The following is a 25,259-nucleotide window of genomic DNA, read 5'->3' as shown; positions in this document are numbered from 1 at the left end:
AGATTAGTTAGAAAGAAAGAAAGAAAGAAAGAAAGAAAGAAAGAAAGAATAGTTAGAAAGAAAGAAAGAAGAAAGATTAGTTAGAAAGAAAGAAAGAAAGAAAGAAAGAAAGAAGAAAGATTAGTTAGAAAGAAAGAAGAAAGATTAGTTAGAAAGAAAGAAAGAAAGAAAGAAGAAAGATTAGTTAGAAAGAAAGAAAGAAAAGAAAGAAAGAAAGAAAGATTAGTTAGAAAGAAAGAAAGAAAAAGAAAGAAAGAAAGAAAGAAAGATTAGTTAGAAAGAAAGAAGAAAGAATAGTTAGAAAGAAAGAAAGAAGAAAGATTAGTTAGAAAGAAAGAAAGAAAGAAAGAAAGAAAGAAGAAAGATTAGTTAGAAAGAAAGAAGAAAGATTAGTTAGAAAGAAAGAAAGAAAGAAAGAAAGAAAGAAGAAAGATTAGTTAGAAAGAAAGAAAGAAAAAGAAAGAAAGAAAGAAAGATTAGTTAGAAAGAAAGAAAGAAAAGAAAGAAAGAAAGAAAGAAAGATTAGTTAGAAAGAAAGAAGAAAGATTAGTTAGAAAGAAAGAAAGAAAGAAAGAAGAAAGATTAGTTAGAAAGAAAGAAAGAAAGAAAGAAGAAAGATTAGTTAGAAAGAAAGAAAGAAAGAAGAAAGATTAGTTAGAAAGAAAGAAAGAAAGAAGAAAGATTAGTTAGAAAGAAAGAAAGAAAGAAGAAAGATTAGTTAGAAAGAAAGAAAGAAAGAAGAAAGATTAGTTAGAAAGAAAGAAAGAAAGAAGAAAGATTAGTTAGAAAGAAAAAGAAAGAAAGAAAGAAAGATTAGTTAGAAAGAAAGAAAGAAAGAAAGAAAGAAAGAAAGAAAGAAAGAAAGAAAGAAAGAAAGAAAGAAAGAAAGAAAGAAAGAAAGAAAGAAAGAAAGAAAGAAAGAAAGAAAGAAAGAAAGAAAGAAAGAAAGAAAGAAAGAAAGAAAGAAAGAAAGAAAGAAAGAAAGAAGAAAGATTAGAAAGAAAGAAAGAAAGAAGAAAGATTAGTTAGAAAGAGAGAAAGAAAGAAAGAAGAAAGATTAGTTAGAAAGAAAGAAAGAAAGAAAGAAGAAAGATTAGTTAGAAAGAAAGAAAGAAAGAAAGAAAGAAAGAAAGAAAGAAAGAAAGAAGAAAGATTAGTTAGAAAGAAAGAAAAAGAAAGAAAGAAAGAAAGAAAGAAAGAAAGAAAGAAAGAAGAAAGATTAGTTAGAAAGAAAGAAAGAAAGAAGAAAGATTAGTTAGAAAGAGAGAAAGAAAGAAAGAAGAAAGATTAGTTAGAAAGAAAGAAAGAAAGAAAGAAAGAAAGAAGAAAGATTAGTTAGAAAGAAAGAAAGAAAGAAAGAAAGAAAGAAAGAAGAAAGATTAGTTAGAAAGAAAGAAAAAGAAAGAAAGAAAGAAAGAAAGAAAGAAGAAAGATTAGTTAGAAAGAAAGAAAGAAAGAAGAAAGATTAGTTAGAAAGAAAGAAAGAAAGAAAGAAAGAAAGAAAGAAAGAAAGAAAGAAAGAAAGAAGAAAGATTAGTTAGAAAGAAAGAAAGAAGAAAGATTAGTTAGAAAGAAAGAAAGAAAGATTAGTTAGAAAGAAAGAAGAAAGATTAGTTAGAAAGAAAGAAAGAAGAAGAAAGAATAGTTAGAAAGAAAGAAAGAAAGAAAGAAAGAAAGAAAGAAAGAAAGAAAGAAGAAAGATTAGTTAGAAAGAAAGAAAGAAATAAGAAAGATTAGTTAGAAAGAAAGAAAGAAAAAGAAAGAAAGAAAGAAAGAAAGAAAGAAAGAAAGTAAGAAAGAAAGAAAGAAAGAAGAAAGATTAGTTAGAAAGAAAGAAAGAAAGAAAGAAAGAAAGAAAGAAAGAAAGAAAGAAAGAAAGAAAGAAAGAAAGAAAAAAGAAAGATTAGTTAGAAAGAAAGAAAGAAAGAAAGAAAGAAAGAAAGAAAGAAAGAAAGAAAGAAAGAAAGAAAGAAAGAAAGAAAGAAAGAAAGAAAGAAAGAAAGAAAGAAAGAAAGAAAGAAAGAAAGAAAGAAAAAAGAAAGATTAGTTAGAAAGAAAGAAAGAAAGAAGAAAGATTAGTTAGAAAGAAAGAAAGAAAGAAAGAAAGAAAGAAAGAAAGAAAGAAAGAAGAAAGATTAGTAAGAAAGAAAGAAAGAAAGAAAGAAAGAAAGAAAGAAAGAAGAAAGATTAGTTAGAAAGAAAGAAAGAAAGAAAGAAAGAAGAAAGATTAGTTAGAAATAAAGAAGAAAGATTAGTTAGAAAGAAAGAAGAAAGATTAGTTAGAAAGAAAGAAGAAAGATTAGTTAGAAAGAAAGAAAGATTAGTTAGAAAGAAAGAAAGATTAGTTAGAAAGAAAGAAAGATTAGTTAGAAAGAAAGAAAGAAAGAAGAAAGATTAGTTAGAAAGAAAGAAGAAAGATTAGTTAGAAAGAAAGAAAGAAAAAGAAAGAAAGAAAGAAAGAAGAAAGATTAGTTAGAAAGAAAGAAAGAAAGAAGAAAGATTAGTTAGAAAGAAAGAAAGAAAGAAGAAAGATTAGTTAGAAAGAAAGAAAGATTAGTTAGAAAGAAAGAAAGATTAGTTAGAAAGAAAGAAGAAAGATTAGTTAGAAAGAAGAAATATTAGTTAGAAAGAAAGAAAGAAAGAAAGAAAGAAAGAAAGAAAGAAAGAAAGAAAGAAAGAAAGAAAGAAAGAAAGAAAGAAAGAAAGAAAGAAAGAAAGAAAGAAAGAAAGAAAGAAAGAAAGAAAGAAAAAAGAAAGATTAGTTTGAAAGAAAGAAAGAAAGAAGAAAGATTAGTTAGAAAGAAAGAAAGAAAGAAAGAAGAAAGATTAGTAAGAAAGAAAGAAAGAAAGAAAGAAAGAAAGAAAGAAAGAAAGAAAGAAAGAAGAAAGATTAGTTAGAAAGAAAGAAAGAAAGAAAGAAAGAAAGAAGAAAGATTACTTAGAAAGAAAGAAGAAAGATTAGTTAGAAAGAAAGAAGAAAGATTAGTTAGAAAGAAAGAAAGAAAGAAAGATTAGTTAGAAAGAAAGATTAGTTAGAAAGAAAGAAAGAAAGAAGAAAGATTAGTTAGAAAGAAAGAAAGAAAGAAAGAAGAAAGATTAGTTAGAAAGAAAGAAAGAAAAAGAAAGAAAGAAAGAAAGAAAGAAAGAAAGAAAGAAGAAAGATTAGTTAGAAAGAAAGAAAGAAAGAAGAAAGATTAGTTAGAAAGAAAGAAAGAAAGAAAGAAGAAAGATTAGTTAGAAAGAAAGAAAGATTAGTTAGAAAGAAAGAAAGATTAGTTAGAAAGAAAGAAAGATTAGTTAGAAAGAAGAAATATTAGTTAGAAAGAAAGAAAGAAGAAATATTAGTTAGAAAGAAAGAAAGAAGAAATATTAGTTAGAAAGAAAGAAAGAAAGAAAGAAAGAAAGAAAGAAAGAAAGAAAGAAAGAAAGAAAGAAAGAAAGAAAGAAAGAAAGAAAGAAAGAAAGAAAGAAAGAAAGAAAGAAAGAAAGAAAGAAGAAAGATTAGATAGAAAGAAAGAAAGAAAGAAGAAAGATTAGTTAGAAAGAAAGAAAGATAGATTAGTTAGTAAGAAAAAAAGAAAAAAGAAATATTAGTTAGAAAGAAAGAAAGACAGAAAGAAAGAAAGAAGAAAGATTAGTTAGAAAGAAAGAAGAAAGATTAGTTAGAAAGAAAGAAGAAAGATTAGTTAGAAAGAAAGAAAGAAGAAAGATTAGTTAGAAAGAAAGAAAGAAATAAAGAAAGAAGAAAGATTAGTTAGAAAGAAAGAAAGAAAGAAAGAAAGATAGATTAGATAGATAGATAGATGGATAGATGGATAGATGGATAGATGGATAGATGGATAGATAGATAAGTTCATTAGTACATATAGAATGGTAGTTTAATTGAGTCTTGGGCTTCAGGGAGTTTAGATTTGAGTTTTTGTGTTGTACACTGCTGGGCCACCGTAGCCTTGGCTCAATTTGAACTGTTGCAATGAAAGTCAATGGGATTTTTATGATTTTTAATATTAATTTTTAAGAAATCTGAAAGTCAAATCAGTCTGAAAAGATATAGCACACTAAGTCAGAACAGTCTGAACGTCTGACCCGAGTTTGGAGTTTGTAGAGTTAAAGCTCTAGGAGGAGTAGCAGTCAGAAAATTTTGGTTAAGAAAAAGAAGAAGAAAAAGAATAATAATAAGTTTAAATAGGATTTCAGTAAGTTGGCTTTCACAAGCCAACTTAAATAGGATTTCAGTAAGTTGGCTCTCACAAGCCAACTTAATAATAATAAGTTTAAATAGGATTTCAGTAAGTTGGCTCTTACAAGCCAACTTAATAAGTTTAAATAGGATTTCAGTAAGTTGGCTCTCACAAGCCAACTTAATAAGTTTAAATAGGATTTCAGTAAGTTGGTTCTTACAAGCCAACTTAATAATAATAATAATGTTTAAATAGGATTTCAGTAAGTTGGCTCTTACAAGCCAACTTAATAATAATAATAATAATAAGTTTAAATAGGATTTCAGTAAGTTGGCTCTCACAAGCCAACTTAATAATAATAATAATAATAGGTTTAAATAGGATTTCAGTAAGTTGGCTCTCACAAGCCAACTTAATAATAAGTTTAAATAGGATTTCAGTAAGTTGGCTCTCACAAGCCAACTTAATAACTACATAAATGTAGAAGTTAATAACAGTCATCCATGTTTTGTTTCAAAACAACTAAATTTTGATCAATTATACAGCTAATCATCCAGACAATATTCATACCTGTAGAACTGCCCATTTTTTTTATATATAATGCAGAGAATGGCATCAAGCAATTCATCTTCAGGAAGAAACACGCTGGTAAATCTACACAGTTTGAATTTGTTACGGAAGAAAATGATGGAGTCCTAGGGGGGAAAAAACAGTAATTAAATAACTATCTGACATGACTCCAAAACATCACATTATATAGATTTTCAAATATCTTGAAATAATAAAGACTTGGATAAATACTAAACAATAAATAATTATTATAAATCAGTGCATTTTACAGCAGCAAACAAAGCTATCATAAGACTTCAGAATGCTTGGGGAACAAGCCATATTTGCTACTTTTATGATATAAACAGCTCGTGGAAATATAGCAAAATTCTGCTATTCTCATCTGCCTTCCATGGACAAGGTTCCCACTCTTTCATGAACATCAGATTCAAGGACTTTTTAAAGCAACTTTTGTTTTATACCAAGCACAATAAAGACAATAAAGATGGGTTTGTTACTGCCAACCTAGACCGTGTCTATCATTACTGCATTAATGTTGAGGCATAAACTGTCAACTAAAATCAAATTTAAGGTGCATTTGACTTTTTAAGGAGAGAAGGCTGAACGAGTGAACGAGAGATCCAGTTTGCAGCTTTCTTATTCCTACTGTTAAAGGGGTGTTATAATGCCCTTTTCACAAGATGTAAAATAAATCTCTGATGTCCCCAGAGTGTATGTGTTTAGCTCAAAATACCCCACAGATATTTTTATATAGCATGTTAAAGTTGTCACCTTTTTGAGGGTGAGCAAAAACGCACCGTTTTTGTGTCTGTCCCTTTAAATGCAAATGAGCTGCTGCTCCCGGCACAGGGGGCAGAGCTTCTTAGCAACTCTTATTACCTCACAGAGACATGCACTGACAATTTCAAAAACGTTTAGCCTTTTATGTTTAAACCGGAGTCACAAAGATGGAGAGAAGTGACAACATGTAGACAACATTTCTGAATGGTTAGTTGATGAATTTATGTAACCTATGTGTAGTTATCTTCTAGTTATTGATTAGCATATTCTGTCTTGATAAACCCCGCCCTAGGAACACGATTTATAGATTATGTAAATTTTATTTAGGGTTAGTGATGTCACTAACTCGGGAGGAATGTTGTGTAGTCCCTACCAGCCGTTTGTTGTAGTCCTTAAAAAGCAGTTTCTTTAAAAAATATATATATCCCTTTGCTTTGAACTTTGAGCATCGTAACTTTGCAGATGTTGTTGCTCAAATGGCAACATTACACGCTAACTTCATTTTGAAAAGTGAAATCATAAATCAACCACCCCTTTAACATTATTTTGACACTGGTTTTAGATTTCCTTTTTTATGAATCATTACTTGATTAAAATATTTAAATATCCATGAAATTTGCCATTAAATGATATAGATAAGTTAATTGTTAGATATTAAAAAATAGTAAAAATATCCACTGGCTTAATTAATAGGGCAAAGATTACAACTTATGCACTGGAATCGAACTCATGACAGCTTGATTTCTATTCTTAAAACTTAAGTGATTTAATGGTAAAGGATAGGAGAGTATACCAAGATGTAGATCAAGGCAAATGGGATTGCAGGTTCTCTTTTAAAGAAATCTGTTTTCCTTTTATTCTAATAGACACCTTAATTATCTTTATTTCAATAGACACATTCTGCCTATTTGTAGTGTTACAAATTTATTAAATGTCTAATTTAGGTTCAACAGTATTACAAATTTACTAAATGTCTAATTTAGGTTCAACAGTATTTTAACTGAGAAAGTTCACACAAGTGTTTACACTTTGGAGGCATAGCTTTAACATTAACTTTTTGTTACTTCTCAAGAACAGCTGGGCTTTGTTTCTCTATGATAAGGCAGGTCTGAGGAATCTCCAGGAAACAGGCTTTTATTTACCTACTTTGTTTCTCTATGATAAGGCAGGTCTGAGGAATCTCCAGGAAACAGGCTTTTATTTACCTACTTTGTTTCTCTATGATAAGGCAGGTCTGTGGAATCTCCGTGAACAGGCTTTTATTTACCTACCTTGTTTCAGAGGCTCTGAGTTACACTGTCATGATGATCTCCAACTTTATGTAAATCCCTCCCCCTTAAAAGGTATAAAACACTGTGTTTTAGCTATTGAGTTTAGACTTGGATGATGACTATAGCGATGCAACAGCAAAGTCCTCAATAAAGAGTAACTTCTGCTTTGAAAGATATCCCAACGTCTTCTGGTTTTCGCTTCTGAGTTGCCTACACTTTAGAAGAAAAAGTTCACAACACTATAAATAATCTATCTCTGACATTATGTATATGTATATATTTGTATTTCTTTTATTATTATAATTTATGTATGTGTATCTGTTTCTCTTGTGATTTAAAAAAAAAATATTACAAATTATTTGGTAATCACCTGTACAGGGTATCTGCAGGGTTTAAAAAAAAGCCTTTTAAGACCTGCACGAATAAAATTAATACAGTATTGGGGAGATCTATGTTTATTGTAAGACTGATGCCACACTGGACCACAAGAGAGCTACTCTTTGAAAAAAACAAAGGAAATTAACATTTGAACTCTCTCTTGCAAAATTAGCATCCCCTCCCAAGATGCAATCACACTGAGTCAATCACCTCAGAATTGTCTTAATTTACATTTCTTTCTTTTCACCCCCATCTTCCCCCATTTCTTCTCTCCACTCCGCATGCTGAAACCATCTGATATTCACCCAAAAATCTTTATGGTTTAATGTGAACAATTATCATACAATACTATACATGTTTGGTATCATTTGAAGGTCTCATTTCCAAAGAAGTAAGGCAAAAGGTAATAAAGGTTTAAATATTTTTTTTTAAGAGATATTTTGTTTTCTGTGGAGGGTAGATCCTCTGCCAAGGTCTTTCATGTAAATTGTCTTCTGACCTCATAAGGTGTAAACTACCTAGATCTAGGACCTTGATTAATGCAAATTCCTAATGTAAGATCAAGTTTCACTTTGGTAGATGGTTTGTCTTGGTCTGAGTATTTAAAGAATGAAACTACTTTGCAACACTGTAGGGATGGGACGATTACCGGTTTCACTAGAAACCACGATAAAATGTACTGACGGGTAGTAATATCGTTAAATTCAATTATCATTAAAACCGTGTTTGATTATTGCAATTTTAATAACTCACAATAAATCCTGTCCAGCCAGCACAATCTGACGCAGGCGCGCAATGTTGGGGTTTTTCTTTTTATTCGAGAAGGAATGGCGGAAGGCGGTGACCGTGTTCGGGAGATTTTTCAGCCTTTTAAGAGGACCAAATCTGAGGTGTGGTCATATTTTGGCATTTACAAAAATCCTGAGGGAAACTTAATCGAGGATGGTCACTCTGTCTGCAGAACATGCACAAAAAAGTCACTGCAATGGGGTAAATACTTCAAATCTGCCGAGTTGTCCTGTGTGACCATCATCCACTGTTGTAGCGAACATCTCAATACTAAAACTACGTCTGGGAAATAATTGGGCACAAAATGTTGTTTTGAGTTAAAATATTTTATCATATCACTCACTTGAAATAAACTTGAAGCATACGCAAAGAAAAGTTCACAGCAATAAGTGGCTTAGAGCCAAAGACGAACGAACAAGTTCAAACAAGACTATTAAGACTGACATTTAAGAGATAATAATGTATATTCATTGTACACTTATTAAACCGATTTTTTTTACGACATAATTACGGGGACATATTGAATAGAGATGAATGTCTCTATTCTTTCCTGTAAAATCCATTTTGTACAGCGTAAAAAACTCGTCCAGACAAGATGATCACAACAATATTATCAAATTCTGTAAACAATAAATCAACTCTGATTTCATTTTCAATACAATCAAAAACGGAGACGCAAGATGAAAAGTTGTATTTGATGCATGGATGTGCGCTGAGTTATATGTTGCTATTGACGACGGTCATTATAAGGAAGGAAATGCCACAGAATAGTATCTTACTTTAAAAAGTGCATAGAGCTGCTCGTTTTATTTGTTGTCTGTTGATTCTCAAATATAAAACTTGTTGAAATGCTTTCAGCGTGAGCATCAGTTCTTTTTTAACACTTTCATCTTGTTTTAACAAAACCGTGATAATATTGATAATCACGATAATTTCGGTCACTATAATCGATATGAAATTTTCATACCGTCCCATCCCTACAACACTGAAAAGATCAAACGCGCAGAAACCTTCACCCGCTCCATTGGAAACTGTTGTTGAAACCGATTGGACGGGCCTTACATTATGATAACATCCTAAACAATAAAATGACTTTAAAAAACACATTATAAACAACTTCAATATTAATCAACAGCTATGTAAAAATATGGGTCGATCTTCGCATTGGTCTGAACAAGGTAGAACACATGCTGAATGAGATGTTATTTCAATCTCTGACAGTAGAAGGTTGTTTCCCGTTACCTTTGTAAACAAAGCAACACTGCCTGTGCTTATAAACACTACTATGTTTGCCATTTGCCCTGTTTCAAAGACAAGGCTTAAGCTAGTCCTAGACTTAAAGGTGACATATTATGCCCCTTTTCACAAGATGTAATATAAATTTATGGTCTCCCCAGAATGTGTCTGAAATTTTAGCTCAAAATAACCGCCAGAACATTTATTAGAGCTTGTCAAATTTGCCCTTTTTTGGGTGTGAACAAAAACGCAGCGTTTTTGTGTTTGACCCTTTAAATGCAAATGAGCTGCTGCTCCCCGCAAAATTCCAGAAGGATGAAGCCTGAGCGAGAGATTGCATGCTTTTCTCGATCTTTTGCCATTGCGTTATAACTGGTTACTCAGTCGTCGTTTGCACCAAATGGCGTTGCCGTGGGTGAAAAAAGTGCAGATTAAAGGGCGGTAATATTATAATAAGATCCCCTTCCTACGTCAGAAAGGGAGCGAAATCTGATTGGCTTATTTTTTTACATGCTTGCAGAAAAAGGCTAGCCTAAACAAAGCTACTGGGTTGTCACTTTACACGTTTTCCTGGTTGGTAGATTCACCAGGGACCCGATTATAGCACTTAAACACAGAAAAGTCAGATTTTCCCCTTTATGTCCCCTTTAAATGCATGTTTGAGCTGTTTTAAGTGAAAGCAACTTGCACTGACATACTGTCTTAACATACATCAGTTCCATTGTTTTGCCTCAAGATGCACACCAGTAATGTTTATAAAAAGCTACTTAAATTGAACTAAAGCATAATCCTGGCCTAATCTAAGCCCTGTCTGTGAAACTGGGCGAATATTTGTTGGAATCATTATTAACCAATTTTTATGTAGCTCAATACTGTGCCAAGCATCATTGAATTTGCATTTCCTTAAAACTGAGCTAGTTAAATAGCTCCACGTTTCTCACACGTTCATCATGCAGGTCTTTCCCCCCAATCACTAGTGCCGTTTCGTTCTGGCAGCGGATTAAGGCTAATTTTAGTAATAGCACAATGCTACTCTAACAAAGTTTTGTTCATATTTATTTCAAGCACTTTCAAGGACCCATGTTTGTTTTTGCATACTTTCCAGCCCTTAAATTCATGTGTCTGAAATTCAAGTGCTTACAAGAAGCGTGGGAACCCTGCATGGAAGAGATTACACAAGATTACACCATGGTAGTTACACCAGAATTGTCATTGTTGTTGATTGCATTGTTGTCCTTTAATAAAGATCTAACCCTTTGTTGTCGACTGGATGGGATCCTGTGATAAGCGGAGCAATGGGAAGCTTGTAAACCGATGTTGTGCCCTCAACAGTCACTGACACACTCACACCTAAAGTACGGGGAACTGCAGAATACAAGAGGAGAAAATAATCAATGACCTTAAAGTAAATAAACACTAGATTGACATTTAAATAAACATTCAACAATTTTGTTGATATGATTTATAAAACATGATTTTCTCACTATTGCCATCAGTGAAGTTCAGTTGGGCTCCAGTTCCCTCTTCAAAGGTATCATTTGGAGAAACGTAACACTGTAGAGATACTAGATGACCGCCACTCCTCGCCGTCAACAGACCCACACTACCATGAAGTATGGTCTCCACAGTGTTGGCATTAGTGGCAATCCTATGATATAGATTGCTTGAGTAATTATAACCTTTCAAAAAAAAAAATTGCAGTATTTTTCTTCGGTACACTATGGTACTGAATGTCAACTGACAGGGATACAGAAACCAGTGCCCGAAAATGATGATATTTACAAACACCAATGGTGAAACTGACTGCTAGAATTTCAATTCATTTGACCAAAAGCAGGTCATAATGGCGTAAAATGCTGAATAACAGACCAGATTATTTTGGATGTGATCAATGACAGGGCAGGTTGAAAAAAAAAGAAAAAATTGTGAACCTCTCTGTTACGATTTCTCCAAAAGCTAAAATAAGTAAATTGGGAAGATGAGATTAAATTGGGAGCTGTACAGATGTTTTGCCTTTTAAATACAGGTACACAACCATGCCATGATCCCAAAAGTTTTCATAGGATCTTAAAAACATATTACAGAGGCGACCGAATCATTGCTAAAGATTCTCCCCCTAGGAGTAATCCTCCCAACTGAGAAGCATGTTGAAAGCAGCATCACGGTTTAGAGCTTCTTTGCTGCATCAGAGCCTGAGCACATTGCAATCACTGAAGGTACAACGAATGTAAAACTGTATCAAGAGATTATACACGAGAATGTCAGCACAGAAGTACACAACATTGCATTTTAGAGACGCTGAGTGATTTAACAAGACAATGATCCAAAAAACACAATTAAATCAACTAAATAATGGCTGAAAAGAAACATATATTTTTCCTGAGTCCTGCCCTTGAGCTATAAATGCAGATAACCAACCCAGAAATAAAGATAAGAATAAGATTCTAACAGACTTATGGGGAGTGATGATTCAAATTGGTCAAAAGTCTTACAAGCAGCTACATAAAACATTTGGTGGAGGTCTTGCTGCTAAAGGATGATTAAGTTTCTAAATTCAAGGGTTCACTTACTTTCTACTTCACTACTTTTTGCATGATCACTCAGTTCTCAATAAATTTCTCAAATTGTTTGAGTAATCAATGCAGAAATCCAGATATCTTCAAAGGATTCACAAACTTGTGACTGACACTGTATGGATGTTATTCATAATAGCTTCTAATGGTTCAGAAACAAAGCAGCTATGCTTATCTGTTGGCAAGGTTTCTACAAGCTATTTCATAGCTCTGTAATTGTTCATTTCTCAAGTCACAAGTAAAAATGTGGGCTTATTCTGAGAACAATTTGCAACTGGCCACTGTCTAACAGCACCATTTCTGTAGAAAAAATAATAATGATTACCATATTCATGTCCCATAGTATTAACATAGTACTGCAAGTTACTTTAAAGAATAATATAATATCACCACAATATACAGGTCCTTCTCAAAAAATTAGCATATTGTGATAAAGTTAATTATTTTCCATAATGTAATGATAAAAATTAAACTTTCATATATTTTAGATTCATTGCACACCAACTGAAATATTTCAGGTCTTTTATTGTTTTAATACTGATGATTTTGGCATACAGCTCATGAAAACCCTAAATTCCTGTCTCAAAAAATTAGCATATCATGAAAAGGGTCTCTAAACAAGCTATTAACCTAATCATCTGAATCAACAAATTAATTATAAACACCTGCAAAAGATTCCTGAGGCTTTTAAAAACTCCCAGCCTGTTTCATTACTCAAATCCGCAATCATGGGTAAGACTGCCGACCTGACTGCTGTCCAGAAGGCCTTCATTGACACCCTTAAGCAAGAGGGTAAGACACATAAAGAAATTTCTGAACAAATAGGCTGTTCCCAGAGTGCTGTATCAAGGCACCTCAGTGGGAAGTCTGTGGGAAGGAAAAAGTGTGGCAAAAAACGCTGCACAACGAGAAGAGGTGACCGGACCCTGAGGAAGATTGTGGAGAAGGACCGATTCCAGACCTTGGGGGACCTGCGGAAGCATTGGACTGAGTCAGGAGTAGAAACATCCAGAGCCACCGTGCACAGGCGTGTGCAGGAAATGGGCTACAGGTGCCATATTCCCCAGGTCAAGCCACTTTTGAACCAGAAACAGCGGCAGAAGCGCCTGACCTGGGCTACAGAGAAGCAGCACTGGACTGTTGCTCAGTTTTGCATGTCATTCGGAAATCAAGGTGCCAGAGTCTGGAGGAAGACTGGGGAGAAGGAAATGCCAAAATGCCTGAAGTCCAGTGTCAAGTACCCACAGTCAGTGATGGTCTGGGGTGCCATGTCAGCCGCTGGTGTTAGTGCACTGTGTTTTATCAAGGGCAGGGCCAATGCAGCTAGCTATCAGGAGATTTTGGAGCACTTCATGCTTCCATCTGCTGAAAAGCTTTATGGAGATGAAGATTTCATTTTTCAGCACGACCTGGCACCTGCTCACAGTGCCAAAACCACTGGTAAATGGTTTACTGACCATGGTATTACTGTGCTCAATTGGCCTGCCAACTCTCCTGACCTGAACCCCATAGAGAATCTGTGGGATATTGTGAAGAGAAAGTTGAGAGACGCAAGACCCAACACTCTGGATGAGCTTAAGGCCGCTATCGAAGCATCCTGGGTCTCCATAACACCTCAGCAGTGCCACAGGCTGATTGCCTCCATGCCACACCACATTGAAGCAGTCATTTCTGCAAAAGGATTCCCGACCAAGTATTGACTATTGTGTGCATAACTGAACATAATTATTTGAAGGTTGACTTTTTTTTTTGTATTAAAAACACTTCTTTTATTGGTCGGATGAAATATGCAAATTTTTTGAGACAGGAATTTTGGGTTTTCATGAGCTGTATGCCAAAATCATCAGTATTAAAACAATAAAACACCTGAAATATTTCAGTTGGTGTGCAATGAATCTAAAATATCTGAAAGTTTAATTTTTATCATTATATTATGGAAAATAATGAACTTTATCACAATATGCTAATTTTTTGAGAAGGACCTGTAGTATTACAATTGTACCATGTCCAAAAATGTCCATTGTACTTTTTTGCTAGTGTATGATACTGGGGAAACGGTTTTATTGACAAATAGGAAGAGAAAAAAAATGTGCCTGAACATATGCATCATCTTGGTGAGGTCTAACTCCAGGGACTGAAGCGCCAAATACATCTTTGTCTTTAGTTTGCTGTGGAATAAAATGAGAAAAAAGTATTAAAATGCAAATAGAAACAGGAACTGAAAGTGTTTAATTATCTAATTTAAAAAAGAGAGAACACACTTGTCTCCAGGGAGCTTATACAGGTTAACCAGACCCTTCAGGTGTTTGGAAAACTCATCAAAATTTTTGTCTCTGTAAAAATAAAAGGTTAATGTTATGGTAAATACATTTACTGCATTGTGTGCTTGTACAGTGACAACTTTACAGTTGTTGTAACTTGTATAAAATAATTTGTTGAGTTTTTGAATCTGACTGGCTCATAGATGACTTCATGATTATTCAGCAGTGTTGCCAACTTAGCGCCTTTGTCGCTATTTTTAGCGACTTTTCAGACCCCTTTAGCGAAATTTTTTTTAAGAAGCGACTAGCGACAAATCTAGCGACTTTTTTAGACAAACCTCAGTAACCTCCAGATGTTACCAGTACTGTTCTGCGAGCGCGAGCTCTTGCTTTCTCCCTGCCGTCACTCTCTCTAACTGCGTCTACCTTGTTCAGTGAATGGCAGAGACGAGCAGCAGCACATTCATGTGTTGAGCGCGCGCCAGTTTTTTCCCCCACGGACTTGTCACTTATCTGCTTCTCTTTTGTTTTATTTTTAAAGAGTTTTGTTTGACCATTTTAATTTACTTTCTTTTCTTGTGATTATTACTTGTAATACTCGCTATCACAGAGCTTTCACCCAGTTCCCGAACTCTCTCAATTCAGATAATTTTACACATATAAAAAGATTTAGTCATTCACTATATCATAGCTACTTGTTCTATTGTCTGACACAAATAATATAGGCAATGAGAACAGCTTTACTGGACATTCGGCTATATTATATTATATTATATTAAAATACAGAATGTTAGCATGAATTTAGAGGGAAAACACATTAGGCAGACAGAGCGCAAGTACGACGCGATGACGTCATGAATAGGCTAATTAGCATATGACGTCATCTAGCGACATTTGGCGACTTTTAGGGAAGGCGTCAGCTACTTTCCTTTGAAAATAGTTGGCAACAGTGCATTACAGTTGCACATTCTTTCTGGGCACTATCAAAATAACAGCAGGTTGGTTTGTTTCTAAGCAAAATATTTATTCAGTGACAAGAAATTTCTCAGATCTACATTGACATTTATTCATTTAGCAGACGCATTTATCCAAAGCGACTTACAAATGAGAACAATAGAAGCAGTGAAACTAACAAAAGGACAACAGGGTTCCAGACTGCGACCGTTTTTGAGAATGTGCGAGTTAAAATTGTATGTGGTCGCATTTGACGCTCGCGCAACAGAACGCCGTTGTATCAGCTGCTGCAGTCCGTAACTCATGTTCAAAATGAACGAGTACATCATGAATCCATTTTCCAAACGGGGTTTTTGACTTATCCTGAATCCCTACGGTACGCTTATAATAAGTGTTTATATTCTGACTATTTTGTCCCGGGCTCGGCTCGGCTGCGGAGTTGCCCAGTGCCTGCGTGACTCGCCATAGACATTAACGGAGAGAAGTAGCTCCGGCTACAGTGTTCTTCCGCACGACACGTGCAGTTTATTTATTGACGAACTTACACGTCACGCGCATTGCACACTGATGGTGAAACGCGCCAATTACGAATTCAGGCATATACAAATGAAATGGTCTCACGAAATACCGAGCCCTTTCCTACGTCTTTTCAGCGGTTAGATGATAGTAATCGATCGACAGAGGAAACTGATTATAAAATGCAGAAGGTAAGGAGTGTGAGATTTCTGATTTTTGTTACAACTATAAACTTTGATAACGGAAAATCTGTATCAGCGTATTATAATACTCTAATCTTTTCAAATGTAATGCATACATTTGAATGTTTAATGATTTTTAAAAGATAGAAAGATGATGCTGATAGAAAGATGATAATAGATAGATAGATAGATAGATAGATAGATAGATAGATAGATAGATAGATAGATAGATAGATAGATAGATAGATAGATAGATAGATAGATAGATAGATAGATAGATAGATAGATAGATAGATAGATAGATAGATAGATAGATAGATAGATAGATAGATAGATAGATAGAATATAATTCAAATGTAAATAGATAGATTTATACACTCCTAAACAATGCTGGGTTGTTTAAACTCAAATTGGGGTCAAATATGGACAAACCCAAATGTTGGGATAAAAATGTAATATAATATAACGTAATATATAATAAAATGTAATATATAATATAATTATATTTATACTATATAATATATATAGTATAAATATAAAAAAAAATTTATATAATATATTACAGGTATTTATGCTGCGACCCAGAAAGCCTTTGCTAGCCTTGGTCCATTAAAACCACTATTCATCAACATGCATTGATTAATCCCATGGCATGTAGCAAAAAAAAAAAAAAAAAAGGTGCGACCAAATCATATGTTGGTGCGACCAACTGAGAAAGTCGGTAGCACCAGTGCAACCAGTGGAAAAGTTAGTCTGGAGCCCTGGACAACAATATGCAAGTGCTATGATCCTTCCCAGTTCTCTTACGAGAGGTTCTCTCGTATTGCGTAAGTTTAGCTTACGCTACGGGAAAGATTCATCTTCTCGAGATACTGAAGCCAAAAAATTATCCTTAATTTTGTATAACTTGTCAACGCAGTGCAGCAGCTAGCAGACCTAGAGCAGGCCATCTCGCGTGCTCATTGGCTGCCCTGCGGGCAACTGCTGCAGCCTACCAGTGCGCCCGGCGTGACGTCACTCCCAATGAAGGGCGCCCGCGCCTTTATAGCGTCACAGCCCACCAGATAGGCGTGGCTTAGCGTATAAAATAGGGGCTGTAGGCTGAATTCTCTGATTTTTCGACTCTTCAGCGAGCTCTTCGCATTGCTGGATTTGATAGAAGCCACCGCCGCCGTCGAACAGCGAACAGCCAGCTTAGGACAGCGCTGAGGAAGCCGGCCGTCTTCGCCACCTTCAGCCATCCGTGCGAGCTACGCTATCCGGTGACGTATCCTTTTTGCAAATCATTCTAAAAGAGCAGCGAGCGTCTTTTTAAAGATGCCTCGCACTTCCTGCGGCTCGTGTAAAGCCCCGCTCAGCGCCGGAGACCACCACCTGATCTGCGCTCTCTGCCTGGGCCTGGAACACGCAGAGCTCACCCTTGCGTCCGGGGGCTGCGAGCTCTGTGAGGAGCTTCCGCTGTCGACCCTGCGGGCTCGACTCGAAGCGTTCAACACCACAGCAGTCACTCCGCCCCCTGTGGGACCGCGCAGAAAGAAGCGCCGTTCCCTGAGACAGCCGGAACCTGTGGCCACAGGACGCGCTCACCGGAGAACCTCCCTCGAGCCTCGCTCTCGCCTTCCCCACCTCTCCTCACTGACGCGCAGCTGCCGCTTGCGAGCCTCACTGCCGTCACTTCGGAGGATGAGTCCGTGGGACACGCCACAAAAGACTGCTGCTCTATCCTGGCATCGGACAGCGAGGAATGGTCGCTTCACTCCGCCTCCTCGTCAATCCAGGAATCCGCCCGTACCCGCGCTGGAGCTGACGCGGAACTTATGCGCCTGCTGACGCAAGCTGTCGACCGTCTCGGGCTCGAGTGGTCGCTGCCGAAGGAACCCGCGCCGAACAGGCTCGATGGCTGCTTCCTTCAAAGTCGCCGCCGCGCAGTTTCAGAAACCAGGCCCGCTCCATTCCTGCCGGAACTTCATGCGGAGCTGACGAAGTCGTGGAATTCACCTTTTTCTGCTAGACTTCAGTCACAGGCCTCCGCGTCGCTCTCCCGAGTGGACGGCGCCGCCGAGAAAGGGTACACAGCGATTCCCCCTGTGGAAGAGGCGGTCGCAGCGCACCTTTGCCCGCCCTCCGCGAGATGGCGGTCACGGTCAGCCCTCCCGTCTAAAGCCTGCAGAGCCACTTCCGCCTTGGTCGGCCGCGCTTATGCCGCCTCCGGCCAGGCCGCGTCTGCTCTACACTCGATGGCTGTGCTTCAGATCCTGCAAGCCGACCTCCTCCGTGAATGGGATGAGAAGGGCCGGGACCCAGCTGCGGTTACGGATTTGAGAAGCGCGACGGATCTTTCTCTCCGCGCCACCAAAGCTGCAGCCCAGGCCATCGGACGAGCCATGGCCGCGTTAACCGTGACGGAGAGGCACCTCTGGTTAACGCTCGCGGATATGAGGGAAACTGAGCGAGCCACCTTTCTGAACGCGCCGCTTTCCCCCACTGGTCTCTTCGGCCCAGCGGTGAACGGGATTGTTGACCGCTTCTCTATGGTGCAAAAGACCACGCAGGCCATGAACCTCTTCCTGCCGCGACGCTCGAGTTCCGCCACAGGCCGCTCTCGCGAGAGACAAAGCCAGCCTCCTGTGCGAACCAGCACCCAGCGTCCAGCACAGCCTCAGCATCAGCCTTCGCAGCGACGTCAGGGCGGCCGCCCTAGATCGCGCTCAGACAGCCGTCGCAGACCGCCGCCCCCCAGAGGGCCTCGGCAAAAGCTCACGCTGAAGTCGGAGCACGCGAAGCCCTCCTAACAGCGGGAGAGAAAAGACGCGCGTGTCCCGCTGCGGCCGGACCGCCGTCAAAGTTCATTTCCCTGTCAGTCCCCTTCGAACAGGCTACTGCAGTGGTTCAACTAGCAGCCAACGAGCCGGTTTATTCACCCTCTCGCCTGCACACAAACGCCGTTTTCACGGCGACCCAGGGAAATCTCAAAAAGAGTATAATGTCTGGTCCGGCTCACGCCGTCAGTGTTTTAAGTGTAGTGAATGTGCCCACGCCCCAGTGTTCACCCCTACACATAAGCACTCAAAATCCCGTGTCACTCACAGAGCACACTCTCATAAAGCGCAGAAAAGCCGCTCGAGTGTTGAATGTAAGAAATGTGTCCACAGGTCTGTGCCCACTATCTGCCCGCTCTGTTACACGATCAAAGAAGCTTATGAACGTAAGTCTCGTGCCCGCCAGAGAGCGCTCACGCTTGCTAACACAAACCTTCCCCCGGGTCCCGCCTGTGCGTTTAAGTGTTATCACGAAACACAGGGCGTTAATAAAACGCTCCCCATCTACTATGATCGGGGCGTCAGATACAGTTGTAAGTCTCGTGCCCGCGTGCGCGCGCTCACGCTTACAGAGAGCTCTCCCGCCCAGAGCGCTGCTCGCGCGTCAAAGTGTGGCAAAAGTATGTTCCCCATCCCTTATGATCGGGACACCTCACATAAGTCAGCCGGTCTCGGCTGTCAGCGAGCGGCCATTGCCCAAAACCGAGAGCGCGCGCGCCGCGCTCTCGGCTCCGGTTCAGTTTCACAAGCCCGCAAATGGCGGCGGTCTGAACCCGGAGGCCATTCGCCCCCTGGCGGCTCACATAGCTGCGTGGGAAACTATCCCAGGGATTTCAGAATGGGTGTTGAGCACAATAAAGCAGGGCTATGCACTTCAATTCGTTCGCCGTCCTCCGCGCTTTCAAGCCCGGACCGCGACGATAGTGAATGCGGAAGTAGCACACCTACTTCACGCAGAAATAGCAAAGCTGCTGTGCAAAGGGGCTATAGAAAAGGTGCCGCCTTCTCTGAGCGAGTCAGGCTTTTACAGCCGATATTTTCTCGTACCCAAGAAGGACGGAGCCTTCAGACCTATCCTAGATCTGAGATATTTGAACAAAGTGCTTGTAAAAAGACCGTTCAAAATGCTTACGACCAGAAAAATCCTCGCGCACGTTCGCCCAAGGGACTGGTTTATTTCTCTAGATCTGAAGGATGCCTATTTTCAGATTCAGATAGTACCCCGTCACAGGCAATTTTTGAGATTCGCCTTCGACGGTCAGGCATATCAATACACCGTCCTGCCGTTCGGCCTGTCCCTAGCACCCCGTACATTTACAAAGTGCATGGACGCGGAGCTCGCCCCCCTGAGAAGTCAGGGGCTGCGCATAATGAACTATCTGGACGATTGGCTGATATTGGCACAGTCAGAGACAGAACTACTATCTCACAGAACAGTGCTTCTCAGTCATCTGGAAAGCTTGGGTCTCACGGTCAACTGGACCAAGAGCTCATTACTGCCCAGCCAGTCAATTTCCTTTTTAGGAATAGAACTGGACTCGGTGACCATGACGGCTCGTTTATCGACACAGCGGGCGCCGTGTTCGCCACCTAGCCGCATCTTTCCAGAAGGGCAGCTTTCTCCCTTTGAAAACATTTCAAAGGATGTTGGGCTGTATGGCATCAGCTGCAGCGGTGCTCCAGCTGGGCCTACTGCGCATGCGCCCGCTCCAACGCTGGTTGAACGCTCGCGCGCCTCGCCGAGCCTGGGTGTCTGGCGGCCAGAAAATCAGAGTGACTCAGACCTGCATAACAGCTCTGCAGCCCTGGTTAGTGGCCGATTGGTACCAGCATGGAGTAATGATGGGAACCATCTCTTATCGGAAGGTCATCTCGACAGACGCGTCCAACTCGGGTTGGGGCGCGCTGTTCGAGGGCAGACCGGCCTTTGGCCAGTGGTCAGACCAGGAGAAGGGTTTTCACATAAACTGTCTGGAAATGATAGCGGTCGAGAACGCGCTGAAGTGCTTCCTCCCGTTTATACAGGACCAGCATGTTCTTGTCCGCTCGGACAACACATCTGTGGTATCCTATGTAAACCGTCAGGGCGGTGTCAGATCCAGAAATCTCTGCAATCTGACGGAACGCCTCCTTATTTGGTCACAGACGAACCTGCGCTCGCTGAGGGCGGCGCATGTGCCTGGCCATTTGAACGACGGCCCAGACAGACTGTCCCGGGACAATGTTCCCCCAGGTGAATGGTCCCTGCACCCCCAAACGGTCCAGAAACTGTGGCGCCTATTCGGCAGAGCGGAAGTCGACCTGTTTGCGTCAAAAGACAACGCTCAATGCCCGATGTTCTTCTCGAAGGACGAGGACGCGCTGGCCCAGGTTTGGCCCAGCCTCCCGCTATATGCTTTCCCTCCGGTCTCTCTGTTGCCACAGGTGATCAAGAGGATCAGGGAAACGCGCCACTCGGTGCTCCTCATAGCCCCGCGTTGGGAGAATCAGACTTGGTTCCCGGAACTGGCACGGCTGTCACATACAGCTCCGTGGCCGATTCCGGTGAGGGCAGATCTCCTCTCTCAAGCTCGCGGCACAATCTGGCATCCCCATCCAGAGCGCTGGTCTCTGCATGCATGGTTGATCAACGGGTACTCGTTGCCCTGCCAGAAGGAGTGATGAACACGATCACGCAGTCTAGAGCCCCTTCCACGAGAAGGCTCTACGCGTCTCAATGGTCGGTGTTCTCTGGATGGTGCACCGACAGAGGTCTGGACCCGCGGACATGCGGGGTGGCGCATCTGCTCACTTTCCTACAAGAGCTGTTGGATAAGGGAAGATCCCCATCCACGCTCAAAGTTTACGTGGCGGCCGTAGCAGCATTCGCGGAATCGACGCACGGCCAGTCACTGGGAAGACATGAGTTGGTCATCCGCTTCCTTAGAGGAGCTAGAAGGATGAATCCGCCGCGCCCCCCGTCGGTTCCCATGTGGGATCTTTCACTGGTCCTCGAGGCCCTGAAAGCTTTTCCATTTGAACCACTAGACTCCGTGGAGTTGAAATATCTATCACTAAAAGCCGTTTTTCTGACTGCACTGTCGTCAGTAAAACGTGTAGGGGATCTGCACGCGCTGTCTGTCAGCGCGTCGTGTCTTGAGTTCGGACCAAATGACTCTAAAGTCATCCTCAGACCTAGACATGGTTATGTCCCTAAAGTGATGGGCACTCCATTCAGAGCGCAAGTTATTTCGCTGTCAGCTCTCCCAGCATCTGACAGCGAAAGTGATGTGAATCTCCTCTGCCCTGTCAGAGCGCTGAGGTTTTACATTACGCGCTCCGCCTCCTTCAGGCGTTCGGAACAGCTTTTCGTTTCGTTTGGTGGGCGCGCCAAGGGGCTTGCCTCCTCGAAACAGAGCCTGTCCAGATGGATAGTGGACGCTATAGCGGCAGCTTACGCGTCAAAAGGCCTGCAATGCCCTCTGGGCATCAGGGCTCATTCCACGAGAGGCGTGGCCTCGTCGTGGGCATGGTCCAGTGGAATTTCTATCCATGACATATGTGTAGCGGCGGGCTGGAGCTCCCCGTCTACCTTTGTCAGGTTTTATAACCTAGAAGTTCCTGCCTTGCAGGCTAAACTGTTGTCAGTCTGAAAAGAGGTGTATTCTGCCCAGATCTCCTGCTCAGATCACGTTCATGACTCAGCTCTCCTGGTTGAGCTGCACTAAGTAGGGTATGTGCCATATGACTATACAGACCGGCGCGCTGCTCTGTATTCCCTATGTGTGCTTATGTACAAGTGATGGCCCGCGTGGCTGGCCACCTTATTTTTTCCACTTATGGGGTTCCCCTTAAGCTCGGGGTCTCATGTGGATGCTTGGCGTGCACGGCGTTGACAAAGTGTTCCCGTAGCGTAAGCTAAACTTACGCAATACGAGAGAACCTCTCGTAAGAGAACGATACTCGGTTACTAACGTAACCTCGGTTCTCTCTAGAGAGGGAACGAGTATTGCGTAACCGGCCGTGCTCACGCCACGAGCGACTTCGCTTCAGTCGTCAAAAAAACAGAGAATTTAGCCTACAGCCCCTATTTTATACGCTAAGCCACGCCTATCTGGTGGGCTGTGACGCTATAAAGGCGCGGGCGCCCTTCATTGGGCGTGACGTCACGCCGAGCGCACTGGTAGGCTGCAGCAGTTGCCCGCAGGGCAGCCAATGAGCACGCGAGATGGCCTGCTCTAGGTCTGCTAGCTGCTGCACTGCGTTGACAAGTTATACAAAATTAAGGATAATTTTTTGGCTTCACTATCTCGAGAAGATGAATCTTTCCCGTAGCATAAGCTAAACTTACGCAATACTCGTTCCCTCTCTAGAGAGAACCGAGGTTACGTTAGTAACCAAGTATCGTTTTATCTAACGCAGTACATGTACTTTTGTAATTTATTTTTTAAAGATAATACATATAGAATAGAAGATAAAGTGATAGTATTAATAGATCAGGTGCTGCCGAAAAAGATGTGTCTTCAGCCATTTCTTGAAAATGGCCTCAGACTCAGCAGCTCTGGTTGAGTCAGGCAGGTCATTCAGACAGCATGGAACAGACCAGGAAAAGGTCAGAGAAAGAGATTGTGTGCCTTTGAGATTGCACCACAAGATCTGAATCTCAATTAGCATCCTTTACTTTGGGGACATAAGTAAAATAAGGAAATGCAATAGAGCAGATAACATTTTAGCTGTCAAATGACACAAAGCATTCTACAGTATCCATCATCAGTAAATGACAATAAATAGCTATGATATCAAAACCTCTTTGTTAGGCTGGTCTGTTTGTGTCTAAGCATATATGATTTGGTGTGTAGTGTGTTTGACTGGGTGCAATCATTTACTATAAGATTAAGATTTTTGAGTCACAAAGCAGCAAGAAAACAAATCTACAAAAGCATAAATACATATTCCACTTTGCTGAAAAACGTAATTGCCCTTATATAGTTTGCTTACCGTAAATGCTGTATCAGCTCAGGACAACTCTAAATAACAATGAGACAAAATCACAATAAAGTAAGACCACAGGGCATAAACAAACTGCTTTATTATTCTATTCGCAATAACCACAAGTCTTCCTCACCACAGGGTTTTCACCATGGTGGGCCACTTTGACATCCACAAGCTTTCCTGCTTTATCCAAATGCACCTCAACGTAAAACATATCTGAGGTGATATAGCACTCAGTACGTGAGGGGCTCAGATGAGATCCCAACCTGCAGGCACACAGCACGAGAACAAAAGAAAGACCAAATATACCTTTTAGCAAAGTTGTGAAGTTAGGTCAAGTAAAATCAAGTAGAAAATATAGCTGAATTCCCTAGGAGGAGTATATCAAATTTTATAGCATACGTTTCTAAACAACCCTAAATAGCCGACTTCCTGTTGGGTTGGTGTATAACTTAAAGCACGAAAGTTGTTCAGCTCGTTGAAATCTATATGTGTACCAAGTTTCATATAATTACAGGCAAGCATGTTTGACATATGGACAAGTGTTCGGCGACGTTCCAGGGGGCGCTGTCGAGCCCCCCTGCCACGCCCTAGTACCAGCTTCAGCCAGGGCCTAATGGCCGTGGGCTCTGACCCGTGTGCAAAGTTTCAAGAGTTTGAGCATGTTAAGAGCCACAAAAGTGGCAAAAACCTAGAAGATTTTTTTTTTTGCTGCAAGCAGCAATGACAGGCCCAAGCCGGTGGCACAGCCACCCCAGTGCCTTTACCCTAAAGGCACCGGGGTGGCGATGCCACCATCTTGGGCCTGTCATCGTTGCTCACAGCTATATATTTATTATTTAAAAAAATATTATAATTATATAAATATATTAGTCAAAAGTATATTAGCATTATATATTAGTCATTATATATTAGTCATTAGTCAAAAGTCTTGTGGACACATATTTAGTATGTGTTTTGTGGCCTTATTTCAGACACTTTAAGTTTTAGTTTTTTCAATAACCATGCATAAACAATATTCTCTCAAAAATGCAAACATGTACATACATCTTGCTCACATATTATGGTAGCCCTGTTTGTGCTAAATAGAGTGTAATTATACCTTTGCAATTAATATGTTTATAAGCAACTGAAAAAAGCACAAATGTCAGGGCATGTCAAAACTTCTCAAGGACCCCAAACACACCCTAGACCTCAGAGGGTTAAACTTCAAAAGATAAAACGGTAAAACTCTTCATATTATTTCCAATGATTCCAAATTATTGTTCATTTAATTCCACAAACAATCGCAAACAAAAAGGTGGAAATCCATGTTTTGATTTATTCTAATTAATCGATTAAGGTTTGATTGGCAGATTTAGTCACACAAACAGCACAAGTGGCTTGTGAAGAAACACAGACTGGGTGTATGACCATTTCATATAAGCAGAATATTGCTGTGAAGATCGCTAAACTCCAGGGCATGTTTGTTTTGCTTCCCAGTGATTCCACAGTGTAGAGCGAGTGAGCTTATGGTTACCAGATTACATAAATTAAGTAAAACACTGGGCAAAAACATTTAAGAGAAAAGCTCTGTTTGGGGGATTAAAGTTCTTTACATCTGGCAGCCACAAACATAAACGCTAGTAGGAACTTGTTACCATTGCAAGATAGCCAGATAAAAAAAGCGGAATATTTTTTCAGGATAAATAATGGGTGGGACAATAACGAACCAACTGTAAAAAAAAGTGGATTTAAGGTTAGAAAGAATGAAGATGTCAGAATGCCAATCTGTCAAT

General features: G+C 39.7%; 1 protein-coding gene across 2 annotated transcripts in view; it reads right to left on the bottom strand.

Moving 5' to 3' along the window:
* LOC143738235 (mediator of RNA polymerase II transcription subunit 1-like) overlaps positions 1-25,259 on the bottom strand; it is a 193,677-nt gene that overhangs the window by 86,596 nt on the left and 81,822 nt on the right. For both annotated transcript variants that reach the window (XM_077230264.1, XM_077230263.1), the window contains 7 exons: positions 23,615-23,747; positions 23,488-23,516; positions 14,040-14,111; positions 13,872-13,946; positions 10,690-10,853; positions 10,459-10,570; positions 4,752-4,876 (listed from right to left, as the gene is read on the bottom strand). In XM_077230264.1, the coding sequence (XP_077086379.1) occupies positions 4,752-4,876; positions 10,459-10,570; positions 10,690-10,853; positions 13,872-13,946; positions 14,040-14,111; positions 23,488-23,516; positions 23,615-23,747 (710 nt within the window). The remainder of the gene's footprint in view (positions 1-4,751; positions 4,877-10,458; positions 10,571-10,689; positions 10,854-13,871; positions 13,947-14,039; positions 14,112-23,487; positions 23,517-23,614; positions 23,748-25,259) is intronic.

This window comes from Siphateles boraxobius, unplaced genomic scaffold (genome assembly GCF_051911475.1).
Source record: "Siphateles boraxobius isolate OS27281-9 unplaced genomic scaffold, OSU_SipBor_1 140, whole genome shotgun sequence".
NCBI lineage: Eukaryota > Metazoa > Chordata > Actinopteri > Cypriniformes > Leuciscidae > Siphateles > Siphateles boraxobius.
This window is presented reverse-complemented; position numbering and strand designations above follow the sequence as displayed.